General features: G+C 34.7%; 1 protein-coding gene across 1 annotated transcript in view; it reads right to left on the reverse strand.

The window, feature by feature from the left end:
* CAPZA2 (capping actin protein of muscle Z-line subunit alpha 2) overlaps positions 1–15410 on the reverse strand; it is a gene marked incomplete at its 5' end in the record, with an annotated part of 37504 nt that overhangs the window by 16567 nt on the left and 5527 nt on the right. The window contains 3 exon segments of the mRNA XM_014593216.2: positions 117–323; positions 7841–7904; positions 13333–13384. Coding sequence (XP_014448702.1) covers positions 117–323; positions 7841–7904; positions 13333–13384 — 323 coding nt within the window.

Below are 15410 nucleotides of genomic sequence, written 5' to 3' on the forward strand. Positions count from 1 at the left end.
ACATTCTTAAACAAACATACTTTAAAAAAATCAGAGTGACAAGTTATAAAATGTTAGTTCTGTAAGTTACTGTAAATTTTAGTACCAAAGGAAAGAGCTGCTCACTGATGACTCACCGTGCAGACCCCGTTTGGGTAATGTTCTTTTACATAAGCTCGCAGAGCAGTTTCTACCGAAGTTCTCCAAGATTCAATTGCATTTTCTGCTTCATATGGTCTTGGATCAGTTGCTTCCTTTCTCAAGTGATCAAATTTGAAACAGATTCTGTTTTTTGGATCCAAAAACTTGCCATTTCCCAAGTCGCCATGTTCTGTTATCAATACCTTCCATGATGAAATAAATTTAGAAAACAAGGACTTAAAAAGGTATTCAAGGGCTGATATATGTAATACATATTTACCTAAGCCTTTTCCTTAAAATTATAAAACAATCCTATTCTAATTATAATGAATACATATAATACTTCAAATGAGCACAATACATACAATCACTGGAGCTACTCTTATTCAGCACAAATCAGATTTTCTCTCAATACATAACTTCTAATCTGTAGAAAAAATTATACCTTCTAAAACCTTTTTTTTTTTTTTGAGAACTCTAATGGCTTCCTGTTTCTAATCCCAGGTTCCAGTTTCTCAAACCAAGGAAGTGATCGATAGCCTTCAATAAACAGGGTGGATGGGACCAGTGGTTGACATAATGGCTATGTTGCTGAACTCCCATATAGTCGACCGTGGTTCGAGTCCCAGATCCAGTGCCTTAAACTCACACTGGGCGAGTGTGCATGCGTGCATGCCCAAGATTCCGAGAGGAGAATGGAGGAGAGGGGATTACGGGGTGGCCATCCCCGCTGCGGGGGGTGATTTCTTGCTTTCTGTCTCTCTTGCAAGCACTCATCCCCTATAGTGTAACTTCTCAAAAACAAACAAAAAAAATCAGGGTGGTTAAAAAATGATTTTCATCTAGTGAGATCCTCCTCAGTGTGTCTCACCTTACCCCTTGGGCCCATAATCTTATCTAAACTGTAGTACCTGCTGCTGCTATTTCTTCTCTTTCTTTTTTTTTTTTTTTAATTAAACTCATTCATTCATTCACTCTGTATATGTGTGTGAGACAGAGATAGAGAAAATACAGCACCTCCTCAGGGTTTCTGCACTGTGATCTGCCCACAGTTTCAGCCAGCTGGGATTATGGGCAATGTTGGAGTGCTCACTGAGGTCAGGATATAAACTGGTAACTAACCTTCTCATGGCGGTCTGCCTTGCAGAGTCTTATTTTACGGCTGTGGTACCATCTGGCCCTCATGTAAGTTTTTAACTTAAAAAATAATTAATACAAAATAAACTCTTTTGAAGTATATAGCTCTATGAACTTTAACAAAAATATAGATTCTTTTAAGCAATGCCAAAATTAAAATACAAAATAGTTCCATTTCCCTAAAAAAGTCCCTATATTATTCCTATATAGTAACATTCCCTTGCACTTACAACCACTGTGTTCTTCATCACTATGCAGTTTTGACTTTTCAAGAAAGCCATGTATTAATAAAGGGAATCAAATAGAACATAATCTTTTAAGACCGACTTATTTTAGGACCAGCGGTTAGCCTAATGGTTATGTCGCTGAACTCCCATGTAGCCGACCGTGGTTCGAGTCCTGGACCCGATGGCTTAAACTCACGGCAGGCGCATGTGTGTGCATGCCCAAGATCCCGAGAGGAGAATGGAGGAGAAGGGATTGTGGCCTGGCCAACCCTCTGGGGGGTAATTTCTCGCTTTCTATTTGTCTCTGTCTTTCTGGCGAGCGCACACGCCCTATAGTAAAAACCTCTCCAAAAAAAAAAAAAAAGACTGACTTGTTTCATTCAGCATAATGTCTTTCAGATTCATTTAAATTGTGACATGTATCAATATCTGCTTCCTTTTTATTGCTGAGTAGTATTCCATTGTATGAATTTACCATAGTTTATTTATCTACTAAAGGATATTGTGTGATGTCTATGTTTTGGTTTTTGCAAATAAAACTGCTATAACTATTCAACTAACTAAAAGAAACACTTTAAATTTGTGTGAAAGGGTAAGCAAGAAATCTTCCAGCTTTTACCACTGATAATAATATGCTTGAAAAAGAGTTTTGTTCCAGCATTCTCAACAAACATCTTGTGACAAAATTTAAAAAATACCATCTAAAGTTCCCTAAATCAGAACATGTAATTTCCATTACAGAAATGCACATTCCTCATTTATTAAAGGAAAGTCAACTTACCTTTAACTATGCTTTTTCTAAACTTTCAAAATTATTTTTAATTTTATACATTTAATCACTATAGCTTACCCAACATGAATACACTTCACACCAGTCCAGTTGAGGATACAAAACATGTTATCATCAACAGGTAATAATCCATTTCTGTATCTCATAAATGTTTTACCTATTTTTCTCCTTAATTTCTTTCAACTCTCCTCCTTCTCTCACCCTCTTCCCACATTGTCTCCAGTGTCCATAATCATTTTCAATGCTTCTATGTCCTCTAATCTTTCAGTTTCCACCATAGAGTGCAGAGAGTTGGTATATGTTAAGTGGAGACTTACAATATCTCTCCCTCACAGCCCGACTTGCCTCACTCAGCAGTAAATCTTCCATATTTGTCCATTTTCTATCAAATGCCAGGGTCTTGTTTTTTATAGGTGAGTAGTATTCCATAGAGTATATGTGCCATATTTTTCCAATCCATTTCTGTTCGTGAACATTTGGGTTGGTTCCATGTCTTAGCAAGAATGAATAACAGGGGGTGTGTGATTGGTCCAAGGTTATCTAGAGTCGCTAAAGCTGCTGGCACCCGCCCACTGGCTGGGGCCAGGAGGAAGCTGACTGGGTTGGTTTTAATCTGATAAATGCATGCATTCCCCCTTCATGGAGGGTGGTCAGCACCCGTCGGCAAGTATTAGCTTGCTTCTTCTTCTTTATACACTTAGAATTGACAGCTGTTTCTAACTAACTTCAAGTTTTATAAACATAACTAACTCATTTATATACATTTAAATTATACCATAAATTTTGCTATTTTGTGCTTTATTTTAAAATTTTTCCTCCTCATCTTCCTTCTCTTGCAACTTTCCAAACTTCTGACTCCTTACCTATATCAGGAGTTCCCTATCCCTTTGTTGTAAGTCATGCTAAACAAAGAATGTATCCCCTTCTATTTTTTTCACAGTCATAAAATCCTACATAAATATACACACATTTCTACATACATATATACATAGGGTTTTCTTGGTCATTATTTTATAAGAATGGAATGAAATTCACACAAACACTTTTTCTGCACCTGGCGTTTTTCAATAGAAACTTCTTAAATTACTCAAAGTCAACTATATACTTCTTACCATTCTTTTTAATAGTTGCATAGCATCCCATGATGTAACTTATATCAGTTTATTCTCTTGTTTTGGACGGGAGAAGGGCACATTAGAATGTATTGTTGTACATATATTTGCTTATACTGATGTTTTTATTACCAGTGAATGTTTTTTATTTCTATTGGATATATTCCCAGCAGTGGTGGTGGGAATAGCAGGCAAAAGGTTTATACATTTTAAATTTGTAATAAATAATAATGGGTCATCAGAAAAGTCATGACACATTTTTGAATATAAAGACATAGAAAAATATGTCATGCCTTTTCCATCCCAATAGATCACTTTTCAAAAATGGCTGTGACAAATCTACATTTCTACAAAGACTATCAGAATATGTCTCCCTCCATACCACCATCATCAATATGCATTATAGCTCACTTTCAGTCTGTAGGGTAGATAATTATTTTAATCACATTTCTCTGACTACTGATAGATCTAAACATCTCATGTTTGTAGGTCATCTGCTCTTGTGACCCAAATATCCTTACTATTTTTTTAATCTGGGTTGGCTTTCTTCAATTTTATTTTTTATGTTTTTGCTGCAGGGCACATATGCTTGCTGGAGAAAGACATTTAGAGAGACAGAGAGAAAGAAAGTGAGAAATCACCCCCTGGGGAAAGGAGGGTTGGCCATGCTGCCATCCCTTCTCCTTTCTCGTCTCAGAATTTGGAGCAAGAATACACGTTTGCCCAGCGTTGATTTTCAAGCCGCTGGGTTCAGGACCTGAACTGCAATTGGCCATGTGAGAATCCAGTGCCTTAATCACCACGTCATCTGCTGGTCCCTGGGTTGGCTTTTTTTCCTTCAAATTTATGAGTTAAGGTCTCTGTTTCATTCTACAGTTAAAAACATAGTATGAAGTAAAATTCCCACTTTTTAAAAAATGGTTTCTGGGTTTCCCGTCTTATTTAATAAAACTCTTATGTCTATATTGTACATACAGTCTTAGATTTTCTCCTAAAATTTTAGCCATTTCACAAATTTTTATCTGAAATTTCTTTCTTTATATTAGTATGAAACAGAGGCCTAAGTTAGGTTACTACTTGATGGAAACCGTTTAGCCATTATCTGCACATAAATTTTGAAATACTCTGGAACTAAATTCTATTCTACTTATTTATTTCATCTATTCCATTCACTTCACTAATGTGACTTTACATAGGTGGTACAACACCTTCTGCCACATATAAGGCAATTCTCTCACACTGTTCTTTTTCTACATTTTTCTTGGTTATTTCATGTATGTGTTTTTCATATAAACTTAATGAAAATATCACTGAAATAAAAAAATAAATTAGAAAACAAAACAAAACAAACAAAACAAACAAACAAACAAAAAAAGGGAACCAGCAGTTAGAGTAATGGCTATGTCGCTGGACTCCCATGTAGTTGACCGCGGTTTGCGTCCCGGATGTGGTGGCTTAAAACTCACGCCGGGTGCATGTGCGTGCGTGCCCAAGATCCCAAGAGGAGAATGGAGGAGAAGGGATTGCGGCCTGACCATCCCCCCTGGGGGGTGATTTCTCGCTTTCTATCTCTCTGTCTCTCTCTGTCTGGCTAGCACACGTGCCCTATAGTGAAAATCTCTCAAAAAAAAAAAAAAGAGTCTAATTCAAATAGCATCATATTCATATATTAATTTTTAAATGATTTAACTTTTTAAGAAAGTAACGTAACATGCCTTTCCATTATTCAGATTCTATTTTATGTGTTTCAAAAAGGCCACTGCTATTTTCTTCATAATCCTCTATGTCTTTCTTTTTCAAAAAACAAAAATCTGCTGCAGGGTGTGTGTGTCACCAGAGACAGATGGACAGAGAGAGAAGAGGAAGACAGCACTTCAAATGGAGTGTGGTCACACTGCAATCCTTTCTCCATCTCTTCATCCTGCTGGGTGTCTGGACATGCAGGCATATATACTTGGCATGTTTCTCAAGCCACCAGGGACAGGATTAGAATGATGAGGTTGGCCATATGGGATCTGGCTCGTTCAATCCCCAGGTCATATGCCAGCCCCAATTCTATGACTTTCTTTTTAAGCTTATTCCTAAATTGATGTAGTTATTACTATATTTTAAATGGAATTCCTTGCCCCAGCTTACCTCAGTCATTTCTCATTTTAGGTACTTTCCGCATCAGAGGACAGCTAATGAGTTTTATACACTTACTTTAAATTCAGCCATCTCATTAAATTATTTGATTAAATCTAGTTATCTTTCTATGGTTGGGGGGTGGTTTATATTACTAGATTGTCTTGGCATTCTTAAATACACAGAACACATTACTAAAAAGTTTTCTTCTCTAAGTTTAACAAGTTTTCATTCTCTTAACTTCCTACACCTCCATTTGTGATAAGTAATAACTGTGATGAGTATACACACCTAACTGATTTTTAACTTTAACTAAAATTGACTTAGTCCTTATAGTTTATAATTATTATTAATATTTTTAAAATAGACTACTGTATTTAAGAGGTTTTATTCTATCCTTGGAGGAACGGGAAATAGCTGCTGGATTTTCTAAATTCCTTTCATTATCTACATACATATCATAAAGTTTTTGATTTGTTGGTTAGGACTAACATATTGCCTTACATGATACTACTGTTGCATGCCTATAAGAAACAACTTTTTGGGGGGATGTATTTTTGAACTCTATTTGCAAATATCTTAGTTAAAGTTTTAAAATCTGCAGTGTCAAGGGCCAGCAGGTGGCATGGTGTTTAAGATGCTGGACTCCCACGTAGCGATCAGCAGTTCAAGTCCTGGACTTGGCAGATTAAAACTCATGTCAGGCATGCATGTGCATACACGCATGTGTGCCTAAAATCCTGAGAAGAAAATGGAGAAGGGATTGTGGCGTGGCCATTCGCCTAGGGTATGATTTCTCACTTTGTCTCTCCAGCAAGTGCACATGCCCCATAGCAAAAATCTCTCCATAAATACATAAACAAAAATAAAATAAAATCTATAGTTATACATGAAATTAGTATAAAGTTACTTTTCTGTTGTCTCTTTTTAGGTTTAAGTATTAAAATTAAGCTAGATTTGTAAAATCACCATGGAAGCTATACATTTTTGAAAGACCCAGTAATTTATAAAAATAATTCATCTCAACAAAATAATTGTCAGTGTGACTAGAAGTACGAAGGGATATAGCACAGTTTATAATAGTTAACATGAGAACAATAAAATATGAAACAGAAAAGAGCAAACAATAAAAATATCCCAAGAAAGAAATAAAATAAATTCAGGAGATTAACCATGAGACTATGTATTACATAATGAATAATGCCAAATTTAAATTTTGACATAATTAGCCATCAAGGACATTCTCTTATGTCCTTTTTTAAACCGCTTCCTCTTATGTTCTACCTATTTTATTCTTCATATTGTTTTATGAATTTATCCTTTTGTAAGCATGACAGAATTAAAATTAATGTTCAATCACCAGTAACTCTAAATTAAAAAAATAAATTGTGATCTTTCATTGGTTTTCTTAGTTTAGTAATTTTAACTAGCATTTTGTAAAGAAAAGTTTAGTAATTACTAAATGCTAAATTACTCACATGAAGAACTATAGAATTCCAGAGCAATCAAATTATGATATAAACTTACTAAAATATATATTCTAGATGTTGAATTAATATAGGATTGAAATTTTTCCCTATAAAAAAATAAGAAAGTAGATATAAAGCAATTATTTTCTAAAATCTTGAGCCAATTTCATCTGAGTATTTTTTTTAAAATTTTATTATTTTTAAATTATTTATTTAACTTTATTTATTCATTCATTCATTTTTATTTTGACCAGAGAGACACAGAGAGAGAGAGAGAGAAGGTGAGAAAGCAAGCCACTAGGTCCAGGATTCGAACTGTGGTCAGTCATGTGGGAGCATCCAGCACCTTAAACACCACGCCACCCGCTGGTCCCTCATCTGAGTATTTTTTTTTTTTTTTTGGAGAGGTTTTTGCTATAGGGCGCGTGCGCTCGCCAGACAGATAGAGAGAGACAGAGAGATAGAAAGCAGGAAATCACCCCCCAGGGGGGATGGCCACGCCGCAATCTCTTCTCCTCCATTCTCCTCTCGGGATCTTGGGCACGCACGCACACGCGCCCGGCGTGAGTTTAAGCCACGGGGTCCGGGACTCGAACTGCGGTCGACTACGTGGGAGTCCAGCGACATAGCCATTACGCTAACTGCTGGTCCCCCTCATCTGAGTATTTCTAAAAGGGAGTTTCTGCTCAAAAAAATTTTAGATCTCAACAAAAGAAATTAAATTTCAATTAGTTGCCCATAAGTGGCTATGATTAAAATCAATACATTCTGATATTTAAGTGTATCACAATTTTGCAGGAAACATAAGCTGTTATAAACAAAACAAAGAACAGCCAAATCCTGTTTTTATAGGAAACATACCTGATCTTCATAACCTTCAATTTTTACTGGCGTGAACTGGTCCAGGTTATACTGTGCAAAAGCACTAAAAAAGAAAAAGGCCAATTATTTAAAATTGAGTATTTACTGCTTTTAAAAAGTGACATTAGAACACTATAGACCTGCCAATAAAAAGTATTCTCCTACATTGCATATGACAAGACAAATCGGTAAACACAATTGGCCTTTTCATTTAAGATGCTAAAAGTAAGTTAGCTATTTATAAAATACATATCCAATTATTCAAATATAAATTTAGTATACTAGGAAATAAACTAATGCCATGGGAGATACAAAGAATAATCAGACAAATCCTATGATCAAAGGGTTCACAGTGAATAGGAGAAATAATGGATAAACATAATCATAACATGAAGTAAAAGTATCTTTAAAAAATTACAAATAAACCACCAAAGAGAACATATGTTTTAAAAATTACATTCTGCTGAGGCAAAAGTAAAATGATATAACAGGGGGAATTTAATCATGAATGGAATACTGAGAAAGAGTCTTGAAAAGTTGGGTAAGCTCTTGAAGAAATTGGAGGGAAAGGAAGAAAAGAGTATTTCAATCAGAGGGACCACTCACTATAAGCAAAATGCAAGAAAAGACAAATTAGGTCCACATACAGCACCAAACTCACTGCCAGGCACATAGCAGTTGTTTCAGTTATATTTAATGAGCTGAACTGAAAAGCCTTGAATGAAGGAATACTTACTTTATTTGGGAGGCAAAAGAGAGTCACAGAAACTTTTAGAACAGAGAGCAAAGAAGCACTTCTAAAGATTAATTCGGCAGCAGTGTTCATGACAAATTGGGCAGTGTAGCAACTAGAGCCTGAAAATTAGGCATTCACATTAAAACTGCTGTCTAATTAAGCAAGGAAATGGTGACAAGATGGATTCAAGAAAAACGCCTCTCTCTACTCTTACATGAATAAATAATAACACATTGCCAGGTAATTACATAAATATGTGAAAAATAAACTTTTACAGTACAAAAATTATCTACAAATTATATCAAGAGCATATTGTTTTTTATTAACTCGATAATCTAGGAAAGTACTGCCATGTAATAGAAAAAATATTGAGAATTTTAAGGTTTAGGACTCTCTCTCTCTCTAAACAGAAACTACTGATACCTGGAAACTTTTCAGATTACTATGACTATCCAGGATATTCCCTGAATTTTCAGGTATTAGCTTCTACATCTCCTCTAGAAAGAAATGTTTGGTTGAGTAAAGTATTACTGGTGAGTTAGAATTATACATGTAAAAACAGCAATGGAGATTTAAATTACTAGCTGTCAAATTCCTGACAGTGCATGTTCAAAAACATGGAGGTGAACTCAGATGTGCATGAAGGGGAGGGAAGAAAAAGAAGCTATTTATTACTGATTTTCTTAATTCATTAAAAAGGTAATTTTCCTAAGAATAGCCTCAACATAGCCAATTACCAACTTTTAAGTAATTTATCTCAAAAGTAGGTTTTTAAAATAAATCACTTAGAATTTATTTTCTAGTAAAGTCATTCTTTTTTTTGGAGAGGCTTTTGTTATAGGGTGCATGCGCTCTGCCAGGAAAACAGACAGAGACAGGGAAACAGAAAGTGAGGCACCACCCCGCCCCACACCAGGAGGATGGCCACACTGCAATCCCTTCTCTTCCATTCTTCTCTTGGGATCTTGGGCACGCACACACATGTGCCTGGCATGAGTTTAAGCCACTGGGTCCGGGACTTGAACCACGGCTGACTACATGGGAGTTCAGCGACACAGCCATTACGCCAACTGCTGGTCCTGTAAAGTCATTCTTAAATAATACATTTAATTTTAATACTATTTAACAAGTAATTTAGTCCCAAGTTTGATCAAAAGCCTTTTACTGCCCATGATACCAAACCCCATCCATCCTTCCAACCCCACTTGGAGGTGGGAGGTAGAAGAAGAACAGAAAAATTGAAAAGGAGATAATGACTATAAAATAGGTAAAATGTTACCTTAAATGCTTAAAGTGAGTTAAATGGTGACAATTTCACAATACTGATATAGGAGTCAGACTATCTGCGTTTTGTTCTAACCCTATCATTAGCTAGTACAGCTAATCTTACCCATAAAACAGTGGTCTGGATAATCCTTTCACTTCAGAAAACTCACTCCATGCACCCACTCTTCATTTACTCATCCACCTCTCCATGCACACAAATATTTACTGAGCTCTTGCCTATCATGTGCTAAGCACCCTACTGACACAAGAAAAGCAATGATCTCCCCACCCTTGTTTAGTTCCATGGCCCAAGCATCCACTTCCGGATCTCTTGTTCCTGTATTCAGATTTCTACACCATTACTATAATCAGTCACCAAAATCACATCCTAACACACTATGGGTGAGTGGTTCAAGTCCTGGACCTGGCTGCTTGAAAAACACCCTGGGTGGTGTGCATGCATGCCCAAAATCCCAAAAGGAGAATGGAGATGGGACTGCAATGTGACCATTCCTCATAGGGGGTGCTTTTTCACCCTCCACTCTCTCTGTCTTTCTCTGGTGAGCACACATTCTCTCTAGCAAATTGAAAATGAATAAATAAGTAAATAAATAACTAACAAAACCTTCTTTTGGGCTCCCAAACTCTTTGGTATGATATGTCTCTATTATTACATTTTATCTCACTTGGTCTGATATTAAACATGTCTGAAAACCCACTGGAAAAATTTCAAACAGGTTTATGTGTCTCATCATCATAGTATAAAGGAACACCACTGAAGAAGAAACAACATGTGGCCATATGCTTATTCTCGTGAAACTGCCACTAGACACATTCTAAAAGTTTTAATGATGCCTTCTAAATTTATGCTATCTAGTTTTAGCCTACATGATAAGTGACAAATCATTTTATTAGAAAAAATCCAAATCTGGATATTTAAAAAATACTAAAATGGAACCAAGCAGGGCAAACAGCAGAATAACACAGTTTTGTTCAGAAATTATTTCACAGAGAGGATACTGTGAAGAATGTCATTCAAAAGCCAATCACTGATGGACAGTCTATCTCTGCACTTCACAGACACCCTCGGATGCCTACAAAATGAACTCAAATGAACTTTTAAGAAACTGTGTGTGAAGATTACTGACATCAATAAAATTACCAGTATTTCATCAAGGTGGCAAAGCAAGGTGGCATAACCATGTGCAAGGAAATCTCAAGTTTTTAATGAAGGTTTTGATTTTTTTTCCTTTGGGGCATAATAAAAACATTGTATTTTATTTTACCACTGTTACTGATTTCCTTGAAAACTCATATCCTTAAAAGAGCAGATATTGTATATTTCCTATTTCAATGTACCTATATCATAAAGTATATAGCACAGCTGCCCCAAATATGCAGTTTACAATGTAGGAGAAATACAGCTAATTTCAAACTTCTTTTAGGAAAAAAAATTCAATTTATTTAAATTAAGTATAATAATCATTATCGAATAAATACTTTGGATATATACAATTACAAATTTTTATTTATCTTCTGCCAAATGTATGAGCACTTTGTACCTCTTATATTTATCTGATTTTCATTTATTTTATTATAAAAAACCATTCTTTAATTAATTCAAGCTTTTCATTTTCTTTACTTAAAAAATACCCACTACTTTTTACACCTAAATGAAACAACTCCACAACTTATTTAACAGGGAACTAAGAGGAAAAGTTTATTTTGAAAGTACTGCTGTTAAAAGTTAATAAATACTGTATGTTTTCTTTGTAACTACAAAACTTTTGTGACCATGCTCTGTCCTATTATAGAGAAAATTGATATTGAATATACAAAAAAATTTCAGTAAGACTTAAAGAACTGAGGTGTAAGTAGACATTCACTCAGATACTGGTAGAAAAATCAAGGTATAAACTAAACTAATTTCTATAAAGCACTTTTAATTAACCGGGGGAAGCAACCCAAGTGTCCACTGACAGTTGAATAGGTAAAGAAAATGTGGTATACATATACATTGGAATATTATTCAGCCTTTCTATTAAAAAAAAGAGAAAATTCTGGTACATGCTACAATGTAGATCAACCTTGAAGTTATTACAGTAAGAAAAACAAGCTAGTCACAAAAAGACTAATGCTAATATGATTTCACTTACATGAAGTATATAAAGTAGTCAAATTCATAGAAAGTAGAATGGATGATGGTTGCTAGGGGATGAGGGTAAAAGGGGAATTATTACAAGTATTTGGGAAGATGAAAAAAGTTGTGAAAGTAGATGGTGGCTACAGTTACACAACTATGTACTTAAAGCCATTGAATTAATACTTCCTGATTAAAATGATAAATTTTATTTTTCTAAAATAAAAACAATAAAAAATAAACAAGAATTTTAATAGATGCAAAATATGCCCAGAAGTCTATTGAACGTCACCTTCGTTAGGGTTAACAAAAAAGATCAGATTTTTAAAATAAAGCCTTCAAATGTTACAAAAATGGAACTAGAGAAAACTTTCCTCCATCACAATTTCACACACTGGATGGTATGACAGTATGAAAAGTACCTGACTGAATGGACAATGAATGTTTTTGAAAGACACTAAAAGTATTACAAGTGCATTGTTTTTAGATGAGTAATAAAACTGGTTTGCCCTAAAAGACAAGTTTTGGGGGCCAGCATGTAGTATGGTGGTTAAGGTGCTAGACTCCCACATGGCCAACAACGGTTTGAGTACTGGACCTCGCGGCTTGAAAACTACATGTGAGAAGTATGTGAGAGCATGCCCAAAATCCTGAGAGGGGATTGGAGGAAAAATGATTGTGGTGTGGCCATCCGCCTAGGGCTTGATATCTCACTCTCCCCTTCTCTGTATCTCTTCAGTAAGTGCACACACCCTACGGCAAAAAAAAAAAAAAAAGTTCCCAGACCTTATTTTGGGAGGGGGAAATGGAAGAAAATCAGTTACTGCTATAAAATCCTAGGACAGTTGTAAGAAGTTATTGCTATATGGTCACTGGCCCAAAGATGATGTATTATTTGGAACTGACTACTTCTCTGACTCACTCAAAAATTCAGTAAACATTTATATAGTAGGTATTATGTTAGGTATTTATGGATGAGCAAAATAAACAACACTCAAAGATCACAAAGTCAAACATATAATAAAAAGTAAAATCTACATAAAAATAAAGGCAATCACAATTTCAGAAATAATTTTATCCAACTTTCCAAATGTCAAAATGTAGAATTAACTGAGTATATAAGCCACCACAAAACACACAACAAATAGAGAAGTTCAAGTTAGAGAGGTCCCTTTAAGTTCCTTTGTGATCAACATATCTCTTCCAGTCGAATGTGTATATATAATTATATATATATATTTGACCTTGATGTGCAAATATTCAAGCCAGGGATTAGCGCTTAAAAATCATTTTTAAAACAGTTTTTACTTCCTACATCATTTTAGTTGTTACTTTAATATAAATACTTACTGGGCTGCTCCTTCCCTGAGAAGATTATCATTATTAAGCAGTAACCGAACATCTGTAAAACAAATATTATTATTGTTCTACATTTGAAGAAGGTAGTGAACGCAGATTGTTTGGGCGCTGTATATTCTGAACCCCAAATACAAGATAAAATATTACCGACCAAAAATAACCACAAAGACACCACAGTTATTAAAAAAAAAAAAAAAAGATTTCTGTTAGGAAAAAGGGAACTAAATACAAATAAACACCATTTCATACCCTTAGTAGTCACTGCAGATAAAATGTAATGTTTTTCCAAAGAACTAAAGTGGAAATAACCTACACTAGACAGTGATCTAAGATCTGCAGAAAAGATTTTATCTCTGTTTGATATAATCTTTTCCCCATGAATTTGGCCTAAATAAAAAGCAATTTAACAAGAAATAGTTTGTGAGCAGTCTAGTGATATAGGGATATTTCTGTCCTTACCTAATGTTCAACCAACAGATAAAGAATTCTGCTTTATTTCACATAATGCTCTCACTTAGGTTTATTCTCTCACTTCTAATTCTCGTATAAACATTTGGCTGTTCATCATTAAGACATGACCTCCAAAATAACTTTTTCCTGAAACCTAACCCCAGTCAGAATGTCTAAGATTAAAAAAACAAAAAATGGTTAAGTGTTGGTGGGGGTGTGGTAAAAAGGGGACGCTCTTACACTGCTGGTGGGAGCGTAAATTAGTCCAGTCACTGTGGAGAGTAATTTGGAGATTCCTCAAAAATCTACAAATAGAACTACCATATGATCCATCAATCCCACTCCTTGGTATCTACCCAGAGGACAGAAGAATTCTTAATTGGAAAAGTGCTTGCACATCGATGTTTATTGTGGCATTATTCACAATTGCTAAGACATGGAACCAACCCAAATGCCCCCAAACAGATGAATGGATTGAAAAACTGTGCCACATATACTCTATAGAATACTATCCAGCCATAAAAAAGCAAAACCCTGGATTGTGACAGAAAGTGGAAGAATATGGAAGATTTACTGCTGAGTGAAGCAAGCCAGGCTATGAAGGAGAGACATTTTATGTCCCCACTTAATATATACTGAGTGTCATCACTCTATGACTGAAACTGATCGACTGAAGGATATACAAACACAGTAAATGAGTATAAATACCACATATAGTGTGTGTGCAAGAGTAGGGCCTGAGGAAGGACATTTAGAAGAAAAATATAAAGGCAAAGCATTAATGGCACAAAGAAATGTGGTTTTATCTGTTGAAGATATTTTAGTTTTATCAACTGGACTAGGGAGAAATGTTCGCATACTGAAGTATTCACTATAAGCTAAACAATGTGCTTGGATGTATAAAAGAAAATGAAATAAATAAAAAAAATAAAAAAAGAAAGTTGAAATTAAAAGTTCATTTTATTGAAAATTGGTTTTATTAAAATCTAAGCATTTTGTAAAACATAAAGTAAAAAAAATACATCATTTCACCCAAAATAATTCTGTTCTAATATTGCTGTATTTTCTTTCATTATTTTTCCTAAGCACTTACTATTTTACATAGTTGCTAATATAAAGTACATGAAACGATGTATCATAATTTTTTCATTACATTAAAAATAACACAAATAATTATCTCCCATTAAGAAATTGGTTAAATATAAATAGACTGCAGTTCTTCTACAGTGTAAAACGGGGGGTAGCCATTAAAAATAAACTAGGTATTTACTTATTAATGCGAAAATACATTCATAATATAAAACACAAAAAGAGGAAAGATCAGCAAGAATAATGTTATCATATTTATGTACTATTACAGTTTATATGTGTGTCAATTGAGAGCTCCTGGAAGTAGTTCAAATAGCAGGAAACGAGAAGGTAGAATTTCACGTGATTTTTAGATTTTTCTCGTGTTTGAAAATTTTAGAATGATGAATCATCTTTACAAAAATAATAAAGTCACTTCAAAAGAAAAAATTGCCTATTCACATACCTCTTTTTGGTAACAGCCCTCAATTAAAAAAAAAAAAAAAAGCTCTTTGCTAGCCACTAAAAAAACACAAATCTTTTTTCAAAAT

This window comes from Tupaia chinensis, unplaced genomic scaffold, assembly GCF_000334495.1.
Source record: "Tupaia chinensis unplaced genomic scaffold, TupChi_1.0 Scaffold139935_1, whole genome shotgun sequence".
NCBI lineage: Eukaryota > Metazoa > Chordata > Mammalia > Scandentia > Tupaiidae > Tupaia > Tupaia belangeri.